General features: G+C 38.3%; 1 protein-coding gene across 1 annotated transcript in view; it reads left to right on the top strand.

The window, feature by feature from the left end:
- MALRD1 (MAM and LDL receptor class A domain containing 1) overlaps nt 1-22,942 on the top strand; it is a 513,794-nt gene that overhangs the window by 463,825 nt on the left and 27,027 nt on the right. Inside the window, exons 37-38 of the mRNA XM_053573250.1 lie at nt 21,702-21,781; nt 21,876-21,972. Coding sequence (XP_053429225.1) covers nt 21,702-21,781; nt 21,876-21,972 — 177 coding nt within the window. The remainder of the gene's footprint in view (nt 1-21,701; nt 21,782-21,875; nt 21,973-22,942) is intronic.

The raw sequence follows: 22,942 nt of genomic DNA, 5'->3' as shown, positions 1-22,942 counted from the left end.
AAGACCAGCCTGAACAAGAGCATGACTCCATCTCTACTAAAAAATAGAAAAACTAGCCTGGCATCATGGTGGGCACCTGTAGTCCCAGCTACATGGGAGGCTGAGGCAGGAGGATTGCTTGAGCCCAGGAGGTTGAAGTTGCTGTGAGCTATGATGAGGCCACCGTGCTCTACCCAGGGTGATGCAAAAAAAAACAAAAACAAACAAAATGAATAAACAAAAATATAGATATAGATATATTTTATATTCTGTGAACCTGAGAGAGAGATAGTAGTCCCACTTTGTAGTTGAAGACACAAAAGTTCAAAGAGAATAAAGGGTGTCCATAAAGTTCATGTGTGGTTGAAATAGTGCTTCTTAAAAATGGGAGTTCTGAAAATTACTCTTAGTATAAAACTGCAAAAAAAAAAAATCCTCTGAAGCCTTCGCAAGAAGAAACCTAAATGATTACCGGATATAATTTTTTTCTTCAGACACAAGTTATTGTTACAGGTTTAAAACCAGGTTTAAAAATAAATAAATAAATAAATAAAAGCAGAAAGAAATTCTGATTTAATGTTCATTTGTCCTATTCTATTCCAGGTTTTATTTGTTCAGTTTTAACTTTTTCTTTGCCTCCAGGTGCTTTCGTGCTGCTTTACTATGCAGATAACTTAGAGGCAACTGCCCAGGAGTCTGTGTCAACTTGAGAATAATATCTAAGTTATCCTTTGGTGGTCTGTGCTGATTCATTTTATTAACTTTTTCATTATTAGATCTTTTCTCCCTCCTTTATTTGTTTTCCTTGAAACCTTGATGAAAATATAATTTGGGTGCTCTTTCCTGAAGAAAAAATGATCCTAGAACTCAGCAAAGAGTCACCCAAATGGACGACATCTAAGTGGAACTATAATCACAAGTGTTAACTTTTTAATTAAGCTCTTTGTGAACAGTGAGCAGGGTTGTCATTAAGGTAGCCGGTGGCTTCTGTCATGTACAGCATTAAGAATCGTCAGCCAGAGTTACTGTGTAGCATAACATTGTCTCCTGTGGGAGCAGATGCATTTGTGATTTTCTTGAAATGACAAAATGATTTATCACCTCCCATATGCACTGCCATCCACCTGGCAGGAATAATATGTCCCTTGGCAGCCTCCATCCGGTGGAACAGACAATTTTGATGGATAAAAAACTAAACCAAGATTACAAAAAAGAGAAAGGAAAAAAAATGATCAAAAAAGGTGTTTTTATTTTTAAGTATGTATTATTAACAAGATGTGTAGCAGAACATATTTAACAAAACACAGTTATCATCTAAGGCCACAGGTGAAAGCCTATTCAATTTTATCAGTGCTTTGCTGAATTATAAGGTAAACATCAATGGCAACAAATATAAAGGCTGGCTTTGGTGGAGACAAATGACCAGTATTAATATCTCTCCATAGATGAAGCCCCAAAGGGAGACAGATTAAATAGTGCAGTGCTTGTTCTGACTGTATTTTGGAAAGGAAACCTTTGCTGTAATAAATGGCTGCATTTCTTTGCTTTCACTTACTTTCAATTGCAAACAAATAACTTTCAGTTGAATCCAAAATTCAGTATTCTTAAAGGAATAAGAGCTTAGGAAAATGCAGTTCACAAAAGAAACTACCTTTGTTGTTGGTGGAGGACAGTAAAATACAACATAAGATAGCATGAAAATTGAACCTGGAAAAATCCAGGTGCAGAGGGGGGAAATCAAGAAGTGACCACCCGGAGAATTAGACCCAGGAAACAAGTGTAAGAGACCGAGGAGATCAGCAGGTGCTGGAACTGGATTCTTACATATCTGTGGGCTATTTCAGCTTCCTACCCCACCTGCTGCATAAAATCTTACGAAGATTTGAGGTGTTTGGATTTGGTAGAAAGTAAAGAAAGGCAACATTTTTTTCCTTCTTAACAGATAGGAGTCTGTCCTCCTTCTCTAATAATAATTTTAGTCACAGAATTTATGTGACTAAAATGAAGACTCATTTTAGAGACTAATAAACATGGTGCTGTTGGTCAATATTTCGCCCTGTTCTGTGGGATAAGAATGACAAAAAATGTGAATCTGCTACAAAAGTTATAGAAAACTGAATTTAAGATCTGGAAGAAAATACACAGGTTCTCTTTTTGTTGTTATCTCACAGTCTTCTGATCAAATTAATCTTTAAAGTGAAATGCAAATTGAGGTCTGTTAAAGTTTTTCTAGTAAGTTTTGGGAGAAGGGGCTGTTTCTAGGAATTTGCCCACTGTGTGGCTGAATGGCAGGAGGGAGAAGTGATTTTAGAGACTGTTTCTGGTTCTGCTTTCGCCACATTATTGAGCACCTGGACCAGACTTTCTTCTTGGTGATTATTGATGATTTGTGACTATCAACAGTTGCTGCCCAGAAGCCTGGCGATCCAATGGAGTTGTATATCTGGGGGGATAAGACCACCAGATTATAATCCACCATTATTCTAGTTATACATGAGTAAGATAAAATAAACTGCTTCATGAGCTATATCTAGACTTATGACATACTCACTGCTGAAACAATTACCAGTTGGATGAAGACTCATTTATTAAGGTAGACTGTTACTCTAATTGAAAGCCTTATTACCACATCTCTGATGTACCTTCCCAATTTCCACATCCTTTGATTCTATTAGGAAGCCACACACTTACCTTAATTGATTTCAGGCAGTAGAGTATCCTGAATGGGTGCATAGAATTTAGGGTCAGAATGTCTGAGTTGGTATCGCACACTGAGGCTATCAGCTTGTGAGCCTGGGCAAGTGAATTCCACGCTCTTCAATATTCACATGTATAAGCTGTAGACAGTAGTAGAACCCACCTGAGAGTGTAGGTAACAAGATTAAATGGGAAAACACTTAATACATTGCCAAGGATATAATAAGTCCTCAATTATTGAAACTGTTGTAGTTATTTCGATGGATGACCAAGAAAAAGCTCCACCATTTCACCGAGCTTAATAAAAAGCAGGGGATTTGATATCTTGACCCACATACACGGATCTTAATACTTCTTGAGATGTCTAGAGAGTCTAGGCCAGTCTGTGTTTAATTACACACTAACCACTTACAATTTAGTTGGTATTATCCGCAATAGCCAATATATGGCTCTTATAATTAATGTTTAATGAAAACAACAATGAGACACATTCACTTAAGATTCCAATTTGCTAATTCCAAAAATAAATATTTTTCATGATTAAATGTAATTTAAAATAATTTTAAGGGCCAGTTAATCTTGATGAAGTGCCCTTGGGCAGCCTCAGTTTTTCTTTTGCTGTGGTGGTCCAGGAAACCCTGGCAATATTTCCCAATGTAGACTTTTTTTTTCCTGTCTGACCCAAATTAACCTCTGCTCTACGTATTTGTTTATCTGTAGCTTCCATGAAATTGTATAAAACTTCCCAGAGAGGGATAAGTTATGTATTCTAAGAGTGTTTCCAAGCTCTGTGGCTACTTCCTGAGTAGTGTGATGATTTGATAGCAGACAATTTATTCATTAGGGCTGTCCATCAGATTGCGCAGTGATCCTATTAGCCTTATTTTCTTTTTTTTTTTTTTTAATTTTTTTATTAAATCATAACTGTATACAATGATATGATTATGGGGCATCTATTAGCCTTATTTTCATGAAGCATTTTCCTTTGGGAATTTTCTCTTTATGGCATCCTCACACTTTTGTTCCAGTGGCTTTCTTCATTCTGTTTACAAACACTTGCAGTTTTATTGTGAGCTATCTATCAATCTGGATTTTTTAAAAATTTGAACAATGTAAAAGCAAAGTCGCTTCAATCCAATGCTACCAAATATAGATACGGGTTAAATAATATTCTGCCAAAATGGTTAGTGATGTTTTTGTGTCTTTACTTCCTTCCATCCCCCGGTTTTTCCAATCTGTAGATCACACCTGCAATCCTCATTCTCTCATAAGTTTTCATTCCTTCACCCTTGATGTTTTGGTATACTGGCAACACCCCAGCCCACCCCACCGATCCCTCATTCAATTTAATCTGGTCCTTTCTTGCTCTGACCTGTCTTCAGCTTTTGCGTTGTTGACTGAGCTGGCCTTACACTAGTTGGATTTGTCTTCTTTATTAAATTCATTCCCTTTGGCCACATCCTAACAAGACCCCTACCCAATCCTCAGGACTTTGCTTTTCTTGATCTTCAGAATGAAGAGTTCAGAGTAGCTTCCCCAGGAGAACCCAGTAAAAGTACATTCTCCTCCAGATGTACACATCAGGAACCTCTGCAAATCCAGTCAAGAAATGACTGCAAAGACGGTGAATTACCTTCGAAGTACTCTCCTTTTGACCATCGGGTGACCTAGTGCTATTCAGCAATGAGGCCAATGAGTTGGCAAACTTAACTGTCAGACTTCATACAATGACAGCCCTGATGGCCATTCCTGGAAAAGAGTTCCAAAATTGCTTTGCAGGGTGGACTAGGCGCCAGCATCAGGGCATAGCTTCCCAAGGGGAGTACCTCAAAGGTGAGCAGAGTGATATTTAGCAACGAGGTATGTAGCACTTTTCCTAGGATGAGTTCACAAACCTCATTGCCAGACTTCATATGCATAAAGTAATAAGGCTTTCTTAGCTGTGTACAGTCAGGTTTCAAGGCTCTTACACATAAATTATTGATATTCTTGCCAGTTCACAGCAGAACCCAACAGAGCAGACATCACAAATGCTGTTAACTCTGAGATGCAGGAGTGTAATGAGCCTCAGTGAGAATTAGGTCACTGAAATCTTCTTCAATTTGTATTCCATTTTTAAGCAAAGTAATTAAAACACACCGAGTTTGGGATATTAGAGAGATCTCTATACTGAGCTCTAAAGGCTGCTTAGTAAGGAGCTGGGTCATTTCAACCCAGTTAATTCACTTCCCCGTCTTTAGTTTCCTTACATGTAAATGAGGATGGAGGGCAGGGACTTGGACCAGAAAACCATTCTCTTTCATAAGAATGTTTATTCTCTGTATTTACCTTCCATGGTACTTAATGACCTCTAATTCCATTTATTTTTCACTGTAACTTTGGTCATAGTTGAAAAGCACTCCAGGTCTCTCTTGAAATATCTCTGAAAATAGTCAGAGATTGGTCTGGAAGGATGCCATTAAAAACAATTCTCATTTTTTTTTTTTGTTAAAAAAAAGAAATGAAAAATCAATTGAGCCACGCATTTACTTTGGAAGATAAATGGTTGCTTATCTTGTATTTTAATTGGCAACATAGAAAGTTTCTTGTTTACCAAGCTGACCATAAAAATGACGAGTCAGTGTATTTTCCTACTTTTTGCTCTTTAGCAAAAGGGGTTATTTTAGGACAGGGAGCTCTTTCCTAGCTATTTCAGTCTTTTGGTATTTACCAGTTATGTGATCAAATTTTTATCAGCATGTCAGCTGCTTTAGCTTTTATATTTCTGTTAATTAGAAGTATACACTGCATACATGAGGAGCTTAATAAAACATTTATTTATGATAATAATAGCAAATATTAATAGAATGCTTAATATGTACCAAGTACAATTCTGAGCACTTGCATGAATTAAATGTGTTAAGACTTAAAGCCCTAAGAAGTAGGTCTTCTGTAGTCTTTATGTATTTTATGGATAAGGAAACTGAAGCATAAAAACCTTAAGTAATTATCTTTTTCTTCTAAACATGGGATGAGAGGCTCACATTTATTCTCTTCTTCAAGCAGTTATTTTTTGAAACCCTATTTCTATATTCATTACCCCCACCTATATTTTCAGGATAATGTTTCTTGCAACTTTTCATCTCTTTGTAATATAATTTTTGAAGTTGCATATTTTATTTTTCTCTTTTTCTGTATAGACCAAGGTCAATAAATAGAGTATATAATGTACTCATGTCCCTGTTTTATTTCTGCCTGGTGATTTGAACCCTCATCTCCAGTCCAGTGATGAATGTCCCATTTTCAACTCCATAGTCAACTAAGGTAGAGACTCTCCTCTCCCTGTTTTTCTGTCCTCTGATTCATTAAATTGGTGGATAACAGATGCTGAATTTTATAAGATACTAGGTACAGCCTTAGTGAGTCTCAGGATTTCTCCCTAACTCCGTTCCACAGTGACTCTAGATCTGAGGGCTGAATCACACAAGTCATCCTGTGTTTTGGGTATTGTTGCGCCATATTGCTTTCTCAGGATCTCACACACACACACACCAAAAAGGACATAGAGATAAAAACACACCTTGCAGTCATAAAATGATGTTTTGTACTCTGTTAGGCACAGTCTCTGAACTTAGAAGTAAAGTTTGATTATACAGACACTATGTCAAATCCTGGGTATTTTTAATCTACCTCTTTTACGATTTGAAGAAATTTCTCCCAGTCCCTGGCAACAGGTGAAATATCAATCTTCTTCTGGGTTACATTCCAGGTTATACATCCACATAAGAAGCTATAACATTCAAAACAATTGAATTCAAAATATGTGTATTGAATGACCACAAAGTGCTTTCCATGGCAGGCTGCAGAAAAATCAATAAACAAGACAGACACCCCTGCTGCCTTCATGGGTCTTACAGGCAAGGAGAGAAAACACATTTAAACAGGTCATTATGTGTGCTTGACAAATGTCATGGAAGTGGAAGGACAGCATGGTAGGAACTCACAGAATTTGGGTATTATTATTCAGGTCATTATTTACTGAAGTCGGGTATTGTCTTAAAATGCCCAAACTGTTTGATAAACTACTTTCACCTTTCTCCATGTGCAAAGTAGTTCTTTTTTATTTCAATTTGATTTGCTTAGAGTCCAGAGCAATTGTAATCACTTGAAAGCACAAAAAATTTTCTCCCATAAGCATTCAATCAAACAAAATAAATAGCAGCCTATCAAAATATCAGTGGCACTAATTCTAAAAGGTTTTTTTCCCACTTCCTTCTATTTTCATCACAGAGAAGCCTAATTAGCCACAGTTATCATAGTTCTTTCAAGAACTGGTTTGCAATTGGATTTGCTTGTTTGACTATATTTCCCCTAATGTGACCCTGTTATATTTCCACGTGGGAAGAGCTGGTAAATACTTTAGTTCCTTCAACATCATCGTTCCGTACACACTTCATAACATGTCTTTGGCAAAAAGAAAAACAAATGACAGATTGAAAGTTATAAGAATGCAATCACCGAGAGAAAGTAAGCCAAGGAAAACAGCTTCACCTGCTGTTGACAGAAATGTTGCCTCTATATTGAACACCTAGATGGACAAAATAGGTGCTTCAGATTAAAAAATTGAGATTTTTTAATCCATTTTCCAACATACAAATACCTTCAATAAAACATTCTTTCATTCTTTCATTTCATTAATATTAAAATTGTAGCATCTGTCAACACAATCAGACTATTTTAATGTTAAAAGATTTTGTACTGTTCTAAGTCAAGGAAAGAAAAGAATTAGTTGGACAGGGCTCTATTGTATATTTCTGCTGTTGGCTAGGCACTGTTCAATTATATGGTATTTATAATTGAATACATTATAATTTGAAGCAAAATACAGCAAAATCAAGGCTAGTAAGGAAGTGCTGAAGGACCTTTTAGATGAAAATATTCATTGAGGCTCTACCTAACTTAAACTCTCAAAGAGCACACCAATTAAAACTAGCTGTTTGCCTATTGTATAAAATTAAGTGTTATTATTGAGTTTATATACTGTCATTCTTTTTGAAGAATTTAAAATATTTTTCTGCTCTTGAAACAGTTATATATTCATAGCACTTCTGAAATGTAAAGGATATACAGTGGTGTGCACAGACAAAAGTATTGAAGAATGTCAATGATTTACTCAAAGGCATCCAGTTATTCAAGGAAAGAGAAAAGTCAAGTTGTAGAACTTCTGTCTGCTCGTGTTTTGTGCAGTTCTGTGTACACCTTAGTAAAACAGGATTTCTGGTTGTGGTTACCCAAGGCGTGGCTTGTCCTATCACCCTTGCCACTTCCGTCACAGAAGCAATTCAGGTAAAGACAATGAGTCACAAAAAAATTCTGAAAACTCTCTGTGATCACCCTTAATCTGTAGATAAGTGGGTTGAGGAGGTAACGGTGTTGCTCTGGAAAGAGTAAAGGTAAAAGCTTCAAGAGAAGAGTTCCTTTGTAGTTCTTTGTAGAAGAATGTACCCAGGGCTGGGTTGAGTGGCCCTAGAGCAGGATATTCGGTGTGCTCTCAGAAGAGACAGCAGAACCCAGTTCCCCAGTAAGGGCTCTGCCAAGCTTCCACAGAGCTCCCTCAGCCCTCAGCTGACAGCTCTCAGGCTCTCAGTCTGTGAAAAAAGTGAACTGCTTTCAGAGCATTTCAGAAGAATTCACTTTTTGAGGCAGGGGTTGGTTTCCTCTGGCATTGGCCTGGTCAACAGGTAGATATGGTTTAAAGGCTTCTGTTCTGGTGGGCTACTGTTAACCAGTGTTTTGTGGCTAGAGAGTACTGCAGGCTTTGGGAGAAACTTTTATTGACTGCCCACATAGACATTTCTGGGCTGTGGTCTTTTCTGCTGCCCAGGCAAGGGTAGATAAGAGGTAACCAAAAAGCAAACAAATGAATAAAAACAGTGACACAACTCATCTACATGTATTTCCTCGGTTCCTGAGGTCCCTAGCCAAATTTACTGCCTTTTCTCAGCCTGGTAAGTGACTTTGATATTTGGTTCAGGGATTTTTTTTTTTGTAATTAGCTGGAATGCCTTTCTTCTATCTAAAATGCTAGTTTTAAATTTAAAAAAAAAGAAACATGGTGACTAGTTCCATTTGCCTGCTCATTTAGATTATTAATTTAATGATTAATTAGATCTAATTAAATATCTCTTGCTTTGCATTGCTTTGTCACAGTGATTCCAGTGATTCTCCAGATTGATGAAGGCCCCTGAGAACGAGTATAACTGTTCACATATAAATATTCATGAATAATCAGAGAATCGCTGTAACCTAGAAGCTAGAAAATAATAGAGGTAGCTGGAAGACAATGTCTGATTTATGAGGTTACATAATTTTTGAACCTGAGTTCCAAAGCCAACCAAACTAAACATTGACCACCATCTTGGCATTTTTAGACAAATGGTCTTTGAAAGTCAACTTCCTATGGTAGTTAACTCTACCCTAGCAATGAGGGAGGAAACTGGGGAAGAGGAAGATATGGGGTCTGGGACTACACCCAGCTGATTTTGGAGAGAAGTTCTTGAGGAAGAGACCTCGGAAGCGTGTAGTCAAGATTGGCACAAAGGGACAGAGAGAGGGCTTTGGTTGTCCCCTTCCAAAAATGTTCTTTCATAAGTTCTACTAGCAGTTGATCTGATATTTTAACCTGGTGGAAAATAGTATTGAGAAGTTGTGCAGAGTTTAGGAATTAACCACAAAGCATGGCAAACTCAGCAAATGAAAATAAACTTGATAATTAACTCCAGAAAAAAAAAAAACAGATAGAAAAGTAAATGGATAGTTAATCTTCATATGCTGTTAACTCAGCAATGAACAATAATGTTTATGTAGTAATATTATAAACTCTAAAGACAAATTTTATTATATTAAGTGGTGGCAAGAGGTTGTGAGGAGGTGATAAGTTGGTAAGAAGCTGCTGGTTCTATAATACAAAGACATTTTTAGCTGTGACAATAAAGTGGTTAAATCAAAGAACCACACTTACGTATATCAGATATAACAAAACAGAGGTCACACTAGAAGAAACAGTTAAAGAAGTTAAAATTACTTGTCTTTGGGACTTAGGACATGTAGTGCAACTTCAATTTTTGAAAAATATGCATGAAATACCTGAATGGAAATATAAACATAGTGAAAAGCCCCCCACTGCACACACAGGTATAACCTCACACACGCCTGCAGCCCACTGCTTAAAAATGAACTACAGGTTTCTACCTTGAGTGCTCTCTGAGAATTAAAAATCATTCCCAATGATGCTTTCTTCCCTCCCTCTCAATCTGCCCACCCCACGGGCCCATATCGGCCAATTACTTACTCTTAATTTTTTTTGAGAGGTTCATTATGAAAGAACTAAGTCGTTTCATTTCATTTTATTTTATTTTATTTTATATATGTATTTTTTTTTTGAGACAGAGTCTTAACTCTCTCACCCTGAGTAGAGTGTTGTGACATCATCATAGTTCACAGCAACCTCAATCTCTTGGGTTCGAGTGATCCTCTTGCCTCAGACTCCTCAGTAGCTCCAACTACAGGCATCTGCCATAATGCCTGGCTAGTTTTTCTATTTTTTTTAGTAGAGATGAGGTCCAGAGCTCAAGCAATCCACCTGCCTTGACATCTAAGAGTGCTAGAATTACAGGTGTGAGCCACTGCACCTGGCCTCCCAAGTTGTTTGTAGCACCCAAGCCATAAAGTAGCCTCCATCAGTTGTCCTGTTCCAAAATTTTTCCCAAGACTTTTCTCTCACGGTCTCTGGAATCATTCCTTTTCCTCTTCTTAGGAATTTCTTCTACTCCATTGCTGCCTTTATCAGAGACCAGCCTCTCTAGTAACTGGTCTACTCAATTATCAACAAGCATACTCTTGTATCTCCAACCTTAAAATAAGAACTAGACAATCCTGTCCTGTACCCGCTTGTATTCCATCTCATGACAAAACTTCTTGAAAGAATTGTTCACATTCACCATCTCAAATTCATCCTTTAAGAACTGCCACTGCAACCTCTCTGGTTTCATCATAAATATAGTTGCACAAATGTTTTTTATTGTTTTTCTCCACAGAGACACATATTCCCCTCGGTGAAATGTGAACTCCATGAGGTCAAAGACTTCTCTTGTACAGCTACCTCAAACTGCAGGATGAACACCTAGCCCTTAACAAATATTTTTGACCAAATGAGTCAAATCTAACATCTTTATTTCAAAACAACACAATAATATTTTAAAGATGTTTTAGCATAAGAAGTGTGGCCGTACACTATGAAACATACAATATGACAGTTACTTGAACAATTTTTTTAATCTAAGTTTTAAAAAATCCTTTTATTTCATATAAAATATGATACAAATAAAATGCAGGCATACAAGTTATTATTTTGTACCAACCTGTGTTTGTAGAATGCTATATATGTAAATAACAGCATGCTACAAAAACAGCTAAATATTTAGCACTGTAAACTCAACCAGTGCATGCTACGTGTCTGTATATTCTCCAAAAATTAGTGTATATTTGTTTCTTGGCAAATGTGGTAGAGTGCACAGAAAATAATTAAAAGTCTATATGTTTTTAATTTAATAAGAAATGCCTGTGGCTCGGTACATGGGCTGGGGCAAAAATCACCTGATATCAGGATTTATTTTGTTACTGAAGCTATCAAACCTAAGAGGAAGATACTTTTCATTTTCTTTTTTTATTTTGTTTTGTATCATCTCTTGCTCTGACTTCATTTTTTTCCAATTTTTCTTTCACCCTATCCACCCAGAGTATCCCCAGGCCAAGTGGTAAATGACCTGTTGTTCTTAAAATTTATGAGATTTTTACAAAAGGAAATAGCCCCGACAGAATCATTTTTCTTCCATTGCTAGCCACATCATCCATGGCATATCCCTGCAATTCCATCTCTGCACCACCTCCAGCTGGCCCCTGTAGCCCCATCTTCATCAGTCGTCACCCATGAAAGGGGGTCATTCTTCATTTTGCCCAAAGGGGTGAGGTTTTAAGAGATCGTAGAGTAATCTGACAACAAAGACATATGATCAATATAATTCCTCTGAATTAGATGTGTTACATATACAGAGGGTGCCAAAATAATGTAGACATATTTTTCTTTTTGATACAGTCTCACTCTGTTGCCCAGGCTACAGTGCCATGGTGTCAGCCTAGCGCACAGCAACCTCATTCTCCAAAGTCAGCCTCCCACCACCACACCTGGATAATTTTTAGTAGATGCAGGTTCTTGGTCTTAATCAGGGTGGTATCAAACTCCAGAGCACAAAGAATTCTTCTCGGCCTCCCAGAGTGCTAGGATTACTGGTGTGAGTCACCGCACCCAGCCTGCAATACACATTTTAAGAACAGGGAAAAAAACTGTATTAAAATTGTAATACTCAATGTATTCCAATAATGTTTCTTACCTTACATATTGCATTTTATATCTCTAGTAATTGCCAAAGTCAAGTGTGACTTTAGTGTTAAAATTTTAATACAGATTTTTCTTTTCTTAAAATGTGTGTGTATATATATATATGTATATATATATACAGGATTACTGTCTCCTCTTTAGCCTCCTTAACTGGAAATTCTTTTACCATATTGTTTTGCGATTTTCCACATCTTTAAGATCAATCTATGATTTTGCCTGTGATCCATGCAGCAGAGATCAGCAACTGTATGAAACCTATTAGATGACCTTCATTTTTTCATGCAAAGCGTACACATAACCTGGGAATTATCTTTGCTTTAAAAATTTGAGAAAGTCCCCCAGTAAATTGATCAGGTCCAGAAAATATCTTAGGAGAGTCTTCAATACTAACAAAAGAGTTTTGATTGTTACTCATCTGTTTAGAAGAGTGATGTATAATATGAGGATTATTTATTCTTGAAAAGCTTAAGACAGCACATCAGTGCAGTGATTTGAGGTAGAAATAGTATTGGAGGTAGTCTGTCGATAACTCAGGACAAGAGATTTTCTACTGTATTTTTCCTTCTCTCCCACAAGGCTCTCTGCTTCTTACACAAATTGATTTGCTTTTTCCTTATGGATTAAAGCCACATACCGAAGGAAGAAGCAGTTTTTACCAAACGCCACAGCACAACACCCTCTCGTATTCAGACTGCAGTAATTTATTTAGGATTTTGGCATCCATAAACGACGCAGTACTTAGGTTTTCTTCGGTACATAAATTTTTTGAGTTTCTGTTATCAGGCAAATATTAGTTTATTTATTTTCTGAAGCAGCACTTATATCATGAGAATTGCCTTTTCTTAAAACTTTAAAAGAACAAAATAGCAGAATATCATAGCTTGAAGCACATGTTATGCCTTTTTCAATATTATACGCGTCATTGAACGGCTCTGGATTTTGAGATCCTGTGTTTCTTTTATGATTTATATTATCTCTGTGAAGTCATTCATTTCATTCAGGTTTTTAGATCTCTATTTTTTGTGGTATAATATACATCCATGTTTATATATACACATAATGTGTAAATATTATCTCACTAGTATATTTTAAATGTGTAAACATATATACACTATATATGTGTGTGTAGATATATCTGTACATGTGTGCGTGTGTGTGCATAACATTTGGATAGTGACCAATGCAGTGAAGGAAATCAGAGTAAGCAAATATTTGGAAGGGATGGGGAGCAGATGATGGCTGTGGTGTAAGGCTTCTCTGAGAGGAGATAATTTGACCTAAGACCACAATTCTGTGAGCATGCAAGATATTCCAGGGTTTGGGTGGAGGCCGTTGATCATGGTAAATAGCAACCTTTAAGTCCCTAAGGTAAGATAAGCTTAGTATGTTTAGGAAGCAACATGACCTGTCTCAGGGACCAGAAAGCTATGATGCCTAGGACCTACAGAAAGGCCTAGCAAACAGGGGTGCTCAGTAATTACTCATGAACCAAAGAGTTGAGAGTTTATACTTTTTTCCCTCCATTTAACAGAAAGCCATTGGAGGATGGGCCTCCCGTACCGTAAGACTCTCGTGTTACCAAAAAGTCAAAGGGGGTCTCACAGCCCGCCAGGTTCTCATCCTCACCTTTGCAGATACTGTGACTGGTGGAAATCCCTTCTAGATCCCAGCAATACCTTGCTCATCCTTTCTAATTTTCTTCAATTCCATTGTGGTGTGTTTGTCTGTTTTCATGTATATGTCAATATGCCAGAGAGGAAACAGGTCTCATGGAACCGAGAATACATGTTGTAAAGGAAAATTCTTTCTGACTTCATATGAAGAGAGAAGAAAAATTTCAAAAACCTATTTCTTGCTAGGACTACACTTTGCAGCAAAAATATAAAGCCTTCGCCTTCTTCATCTTAAACCTAGACTAGAGTCTATTGATGTACAGTCCATTTTCAGTTGCCGAGATTGTTACTTAGTTTCCTTGTTATTTTGTCTTTTTTTTTTTTTGTCTTTTTCCCTCCTTCAACTCCTAGGAAATATTACTTCATAGCAGCTGGAAAAAAGGCAGAAGAAATATCTCACAACACCAACTTCAGGAGTTTTGTTTTTTTTTTGCAGTTTTTGGCCGGGGCTGGATTTGAACCCACCACTTTCGGCATATGGGGCCAGCGCCCTACCCCTTTGAGCCATAGGCGCTGCCCTTTTTTTTGTTAGTATCACTTTAGCTACCACATCACACCACTAACCTTTTGGAACAAAGGGGAAACAGAAGACATTTTATCTTTGTTTCTACTTAAGTAATTAAAGTTATTCCTACTGTGCTGTAATAATTAGAAATAAAGTAGGAATGTGCTTCCTACATTTGCAATTCTGTGCAGCTGCTAAGTCAACTGGAAAGTGCAATAAAAAACTGCCCAGGAGCACGGGATTTGAAGATTTGCATTTTCAACTTACCATCATCTCCTAAGCGCAAGATCTGATAAGATGTGAAACTTCTTTTTATGAAGAACTGGAATAAATACACTAAATATTTCACTAATATTCATATGGTACAGTGAAAGGAGGCCAGAGGTCCTGAATTCCCTCCTTAACAAAGCTATCAGTCCCTGAGCTTCAATTTTCTTTGCAAATTGGGAATAATAACACTTAACCTTGAAGGGAATGTTCTAAGGCAGTGGCTCTTAAAGTGTGGCCCCCAGACCAGCAAAGGCAGCGTCATCTGAGAAATTGTTAGATGTGAAATTCTTGAGCTACCCCAGCCCTAATTGATCAGATACTCTGGGGAGTGGCTGATAAATCTGTGCTTTAACCAAACTTTTATGTGACTCTAATGCATGCTAAAGTCATATTCCAATAATTAAACGAGATAATATATGTACCCCCACCCCCCAGGTGCTTTGGTAACTGTAACACATTATCCAAGAACGACAACAAATGTTTTTAGCAAACATCTATGCACAGGGCTGTGCTAATCAGCACATGCACGAGCAAACAGGTGTAGACTCCATTTTCAAAAATTTATAAGAAGATTTGTAAGAAAACTGATGAGGAGCACTGTGAGGTTAAGTGCTATCAGAAGAGTTTGCAGATGGTCTATCTAAGTTGAGCAAAGGCATAAAGGGAAAGTTCTAGATTGTTCTTTGTCCTTAAGGGCAAGGTGAGTTAGCCAGATGAGTAAGAAGTGAAGCCATCTTCCAGCCAGTGAACATAGATGTTGCAGAAGGCTCTAGAAATATGAAAGAGTTTGTCTCTTGGGTGGAAGGACTTTGAATCAGTGTCAAGGACTTGGGAGCTGCAGGAGAACTGAGATCACACTAGTTAATATCAGCAAGAGGCAGGCCAGTATCAGAAGAGACCCCTGTGTAAGGCCACCTCATCCTGACAAGATTCCGAGCGATGGCAAAGCTGAAAGTATTGAAGATTTTCTTTTCTTTTTTAACTTAATTTTTATTACATCACAACTGTATACATTTGGGGGGTGCAATGCAATGATTTGATATATAATGTGGAATGCTTAAATCAAACTGGTTATGTTAATCATAACTCAGCTATAGCTGAGTCTAATTGTATTTTATTTTTCTCTTTCTCTTCTTCATGTTAAGAAAACAGGCTCCTATGCATGAAGAGAGAAGGATGTTTATCTTTCTCTTTCAGACGAGTCCTTCATGATACTCGCAAGTATTACAAAACCTGCCACAGCGAATTAGACATGGAAGAAAGGGGTGTCCACATTATATATCAAATCATCACATTGTACCAAGTATATGTATACAGTTATGATTTAATTAGGGAACTTAACACCAGGTGACTTCAATCTGGAGGCAGGAAATGCAGTTAGGAGCCTGTTAGAGCCATGAAGGTCTTTAACCACCTGACAGGAAGGATAGGAGGAAATAGCTTTGAGATATTTAGGAGGCGACGCTGAGGAGCCTGTCAAGGCCGAGATAAAGCAAAGGAGTGGATATGAGAATCTGGACTTTTTTAACATAAAATTCTTCTCTTCTTTCTGATGCTTGGAATGTCATATTGCAAAATGGGCTTAGGAACCTTTGTAGTTTTATCTTTGTTAAAGGTCGTCTCAGATCAGTGACAAGTGTTAGGTCAGGTTATCCAGTTTACATTGATAATGGGATCTAAATCTGAATAGGCAGATGCCCACAGTTGTATGTAATAACCACATCTCTGCATTAGCACTTAATTTATTTTGCTTTAGAATTAATAGGATGATTATAAATAAATGAAACATAATTTTATTACGGTAGATTTACTAGAACAAATCAAGACCAAAGTAAACCTCAGTTAGTGTGCACCCAATTAGTCTGTGAACACAGGTCTGGAAAACGTGTGGCTCCTCACTTGTTTTCCCTGCCAAATGGGTTGGGCGGGTATGTGAATGATGCCAAAGATGGGAGGAGACTTTTCTTCCAGGAGTGAGTGAGTAATGAATGGGTGTTACCAGCACACTCAGAAATCTGTTCCTTCAATAGCTCCTCGGTTATACCCTATGAACAGCAAAAGACCTGTTCGAATTTAGGAAGGATTAAGGTGTTGTCTATAGCTGAAAGAAACTAATTGTATTTTATTTTTCCCTTTCTCTTCTTCATGTTAAGAAAACAGTCTCCTATGCATTCAGGGAGTGGGATGTTTATCTTTCTTTTTCAGATGAGCCCTTCCTAATACTTGTAAATATTACAAAACCTGCCGGAGCTAATTAGACATGGAAGAAATTAGTCCAAACATGTTAATCACTGGTACTCAGTGTGGAATTTCAGTGGTTTGTGGCTCAGAGGTTATGTAGTGGCTTCTTTTGCTTTCTCAGTTTTCTGTTACAATAAATTCACCCATGACAATAAGGCTGGCTTGTTAAGGGCTTACCTCAATGTTCCCTCTCCACTTCTGCCGCTAGAGGATCAGCATGTGGCCCAGAAAACATGGTGTATAAACTGAAGCTTTTAGATTAAGTTGGGATACAGGTTCCCCCATTGAAGGCTGGACAGGGGACTCCAGTTTTCCTAGGCCTGGGCAATTTCATGAAGGGAACGCCCTGATCTTTTGCCCGGAGCTGGAGGGACTACATTCATTCATTCATCAATATGCTCATTAACAACAAATCCTGGCCAAATGTAATTCTCAAGACATTATACCCCTAGACAAAACACCCCTGCAGAGACTTCCCACTTGGGTCTTCCCCTCTGCCAGAAACTCTGGTACTTTTTATTCCTCTATATTTTTTTCTATCTAACAAATCCTATCTTACCACTGACCTGGGGTCCATGAGTTCATTCTTTGAATCCCTGAGACTCAGGAGCTACTGAAGAAAGAAATTCTGGTAACACTGGGACAAAGTGCCCTTCCCCCACCCCTCAGAGCCCCCCAGAGTAGGAGGAAGGAATGAAGAGGCAGGTACTGAACGTCTTTAACACCTGCTGATCGTGCCCTTACAGTAGCTCCTTTCCTATGACTTTCTGATGTTAGCAGATAGGATTATGTCACTTTGATTTATGATATGACATAATTGCTCTTTGACCAAATCAATCAATCATGTGTTTATGCAGCTGTTGGAAGGCAGACTTCCTACGAGGACTCCATTCTTTTTTTTTTTCTAGACAAAGTCTCAAGCTGTCGCCATGGTGCTGTGTCATCACAGCTCACAACGACCTCAAACTCTTGGGCTCAAGAAATTCTCTTACCTTAGCCTCCCAAGTAACTAGGACTACAGGCACCTGCTACGACACCCAGCTATATTTTGTTGCAGTTGTCATTGTCGTTTAGCTGGCCCAGGCCAGGTTTGAACCTACCAGCCTGAGTGTACATAGTTAGCACCCTAACCACTGAACTATGGGCACCACCCAGACTCCATTCTTTTTGTTTTATTTGGGGACATACAGGTTGAAATCTGTAGCATTGGCGTGGGTGGTCTTCAAAAAGTCCAGTGTTAGAGAGTTCCTCCTGCCTCTCAGGGAGATGAAGTTTATTTCTAAGCAATTTTTTTTTTTTTTTTTGAGACAGGGTCTCACTTTGTCACCCTCAGTAGAGTGCTGTGGCATCACAGCTCACAGCAACCTCAAACTTTTGGACTTAAGCGATTCTCTTGCCTCAGCCTCCCAAGAGTGCAACTGCAAGCACCTGCCACAGCACCCAGCTATTTTTTGGTTGTAATTGTCATTGTTGTTTGGCAGGCCTGGGTCAAGTTCAAACCTACCAACCTCAGTGTATGTGGCTGGCACCCTAACTGCTGAGCTATAGGCACCAAACCATTCTAAGCAAATTTTTCTGTTATTTTTATTGATAAACTTTTATCAATTTGAAAGTGAATTTCCTGTTTTTATTTTGATTTTTCAACATAATATCTGTAACTATTTTCTGTAAAATTAACAAGATGTTTTCAGTCTAGTTTAACTCTCTGAAGAACTGTCAAAAGAACAGGAAACTCAATGCTCTGTTTATTCACCATCAGTTATAGAGATAGGTAGATAGATAGATAGACAGATAGACAGTAGATAGAAAGATACAATAACAGACAGGGGAAGGAAAGGAGAGGGGGAAGGAGCAATCGAAGAGAGAAGCGGGAGAGAAAAAGGAGAGAGGGAGGGAGAGGATTCCTATTGCTTCTTCATGTAGTTTGGTTTTCCCCTAAATTACATGATTTTTTTAAACTGGTATTCGAAGATATTTTCCACTGAAATTTATCTTAATAAGCAAATTTAAATAAGTACTATTTATCTAAGATGCCAGGAAAAGTAGCACTTTCAAAATCTAAAAGAGCTCCATAAACCCAGAATGAAAACATGTCCCCTATTTTAGGGCCACACCAACATGTGCAAGTGCGAAAGACTGACAGGCTTCAAATGGGGGCTGATAAGGAACGCTTCTTAAGGGGGGGTGAGAATCCAAGCCAATCACTCGCCTAATCTTCAGTATTTCTACAAAGCTCATTATGAAAGTGTTGAGGCAGACTGTGTTCCGGTCCATTATTTCACTTCCAAGAAATAACAGTCTGAACAGCAGCATCCGTTCTGATTCACCTGTGCAAGTTTCAACTTGCTGGGCTGATTGGAGCCACTGGAGGGCTTCGTTTGTTCCATCCCTGCTGCAGTTGGTGGGCGTCTGCTGTGGAGCTGGGAAGAGAGCGCTTTTGAAGGATGATATTCTTTGACTTTAAAAGTGGGTTAAAGGAATCATGGACTCTTGACTGGTTGCAGTAAGGAACTTACTCCTTCCTTGTGATGATTTTTCAGTGGTTTCAAGAATTGAGAAGAGGCTGAACTTCAATGCAGGGTAGGGAGAGGAGTGGGTGTCAAGTGCCTGGCCAGCACGGCAACTGAGGGAAGCCTCCACTGTGGAAAAAATGGTTCTCAGAAACAATTGAGTGACATTTAAGGACGTGGATGTGGCACCACATATTGGATCCCTGGCAGTGTGCACAATGTCCAAAATCCTGCACAATCGATTATCTTCAAGTCAGGAAATTTTTATCCCAATGGTGCATTGTACTTATGAGCAAAAGCACAATGTATTGAATGGTGTAATGAAATGCTGGTCAGATTCAAGCCAGGGAAGTTTAGACACATCGTTACTGGTGATGAATGTGGACTTACCAGTCTGATCCAGAAGATGAGCTTCCATCGACAGTGTGCTTTTTTTTTTTTTTTGCATAATGAAAATTCAGCAACAAAACTGAAGTTGCCCTGAGGTGACAGAAAGATAATGGTGGCAACTTTCTTCTCCAAAGAAAGTTGTAGAACATGTCACAACTGTTCCTCTGGAGGATAAAAGGACTGTCACTGCTCGATGGCACTTAACAGTGTACCTAAGGACAGGATTGTGGGGAACTGTCTTGCCCCATGACAATGATGCACAGACGACATTACCATTCGGTTCCTGGAGTCCCCAGAGAGTCCTCATCCCCTCTACAATCCTGACCTGACCCCATAGCTTTATTTCCTATCCCCTACAGTAAAATAATCACATGTGCAGAAGAAGGTTCTCCAGCCCCCAAAGAAGCTGTTCACACCTCCAAAAGTGAGCTTATGGCATTTGAAGAAAATGAATAGAAAGAGTGTTTTTAAAAGTTGCTTAAAGGATGCGAAAGTGCACAGAGGGCAGTGATTTTTCTGAGATGATACCATAATCAAAATGATTTTACATTTCTTAATGTTTGTGTATCTCAAAAATTTGTGGTATCCCTTGTAATTTATTATTATTTGAATTTCAGAAACATTAAAACAATCACATTATCTTCAATTTCTACTTTTTAAAGAATATTTACTAAGAAAAAGAAGAAGGCATTCTAGTGGGCCTCTTTGAACCTCTAAACTTTTTATATTTATGAAGCTGATTGGTTTTGTGAAAGAATTGACTTTGAGCATACACATTTTCAAATTTAAAGGAGAGATTGAGAGAAAAATACAATAAGTGTGTGCTAAAGCAGCTTTGCTTTTAAAACATGGGTGTTAAATATACATATTCCAAGGCTAGTTTTTAATTCTTTGTTTGTTTGTTTGTAACATGTACCATGAACTTAGCAGGAAAGTCAGCCAAGCCCATTATAATGTATTGCCTGATATTTCTGATAATCAAGTGTGTGTATATAAACTTCACACCCACACATCCATGTGCAAACACACAGAAAAATTCCTGTGTGTTTCCTGGTTAGAAATAAACCTCATCTTCCTTAGAAACATAGGCTCTCTTTAATACTGGAGTTTCTGAAACTACTCATACCAAAGTCACAAGCTTCCTTATGTATGTCTCTACGTAAACAAAGATAATGAGGGGTCTGCGATTGTACTAGAACATCCAATGAGATTATTAATCTGATTCCAAATCTAAGAACTTGAAAGATTACCCCTTTGTCATGAGAAACAAATGCATCCTCTGGTTTATATTTATGTTAATCTCTCATTTGGATGTGCTTTATTGGTTATTTGAAAGAACTTAAATCTATTCACTATTGAAAAATGTGCTAACACTCTGGTCCAAAACAGATGATGAAGAAAGTACAGTGATATCGGGGCGGCGCCTGTGGCTCAGTCAGTAAGGCGCCGGCCCCATATACCGAGGGTGACGGGTTCAAACCCGGCCCCGGCCAAACTGCAACCAAAAAAAATAGCCGGGCGTTGTGGCGGGCGCCTGTAGTCCCAGCTACTCGGGAGGCTGAGGCAAGAGAATCGCTTAAGCCCAGGAGTTGGAGGTTGCTGTGAGCTGTGTGAGGCCACCGCACTCTACAGAGGGCCATAAAGTGAGACTCTGTCTCTAAAAAAAAAAAAAAAAAAAGAAAGTACAGTGATATCGAACACTAGTGAAAAATGAGTCCATTTTTGAAAACAGGAAAGGAGCACAAGGAAACCCCATCCCCACCTTATAAAATCAAGAAGGAGATAAATATTGACAAAGCACCATCTTACCCAATAATGCGAAGCAATAAAATTTGATTTTGTTTTTGTTTTGGCTTGACATTTTTGCTTTCTTATCAAAGTTACCCACACGCCTGGTATCTCCTTTCATTGACGTGCATCATTTTATCCCATGACAGTTCTGCTCAAATATGTTTGCGCTTCTTTTTTCCCCCCAATATCTCATTTTTTCTCTTTTGCAGATGTGAGCAAGGATGGACAGGAAATCGATGCCATCGCCGGGCTAATCCTTCTGCTACCGACATCAAGCACACTCAGAAGAGTAGGTGGCATTAGGACTAAACAAATGCCTTGGTTCTCTAGTCTCTTACAATTTTCATTGTATATTTACCTTTTCCATTGGTTTAAAATTCCAGATATATGGACTCTCCTGGGTATTGGACTAGCATTCCTGATGATTCACATCACATTTGCAGTCTTGTGTTTTTTTGCGAACAGAAAAGTGCCAAAAAGGTAAGTTGTCACAGCTGTAGTTGCTGAATAAGAGATAATATATGATAGAAGAATAATTTTCTGCATGATTTCATTCGCTATATTTTTCTTTCAGCCCATATTACATATAGGGAAGCTTTAATGTTCCCGTACATTATGAGTTTATTTTTCTAGACAGAAGGTAGGAGCTACCTAATAATCAATCACTCTTTGGCATAGATTATGTCAGGGTCCTTTTAGAGGGAACCAAAAAAGAAAAAATATAGCATTCTCCACGGACTATAAAAAGGTGAGAGTCTGATATAATATGTTTAGAGAAGGTGGCAGAACCACAAAGAAGGTTCTTTCTTGTCTGGCACAGAGAGGCTGTGCTCTAAGCACAGTGTTTTAACCCAAGACTCTCGGGTGCTGAGCAGGGCACAAGACAGAGGCCAAGAGCTCCTGCACCTGCTCATTCTTAACTCAGAGGACCTCAGGATCCAAAGCAGTGTTTTTTCAACCTTTTTTTAATCCCCCGGCACGCTTGAACTTGTAGTTAAATTTCCACAGCACACTTAAATTTTGTTAATAAAAAAAAAAAAGAGTAAAAATAGGAATATACTTACTGTGCTTTGAACTGCTTTCAAAAATAATTTAATGATCCTTAAAATTTTTCAAGGTACACCTAAGATCCTCTCACAGCACACTGGTTGAAAATCACTGCTCTGTAGCATCACGTAGGGTTTGGGAAACTTCCTACTCATCACCCCTCTTCCCATCATCAGTATCACTTCCAGGTCACCCTCCAGGTGATTCACTCTTTTACTAACTCAGCAAGATATGGAAGGGTTCATGGTAAGACTGAAGAACATTTTAAGAAACTAAAGAGAGTCGTCATTTCTCGCACACTTGAGTTTGGGTCAGAAATGCAGGTGTGCCACCACACTGATGTGAACAAGGCAATCGGCAAGTCACCATTTTCCTGAGTGTCTACTTGTATGTCCTGCCTGGT

This window comes from Nycticebus coucang, chromosome 20 (assembly GCF_027406575.1).
Source record: "Nycticebus coucang isolate mNycCou1 chromosome 20, mNycCou1.pri, whole genome shotgun sequence".
Classification (NCBI taxonomy): domain Eukaryota; kingdom Metazoa; phylum Chordata; class Mammalia; order Primates; family Lorisidae; genus Nycticebus; species Nycticebus coucang.
Note: the sequence above shows the minus strand (reverse complement) of the source record. Positions and strands in the feature narration are given on the sequence as shown.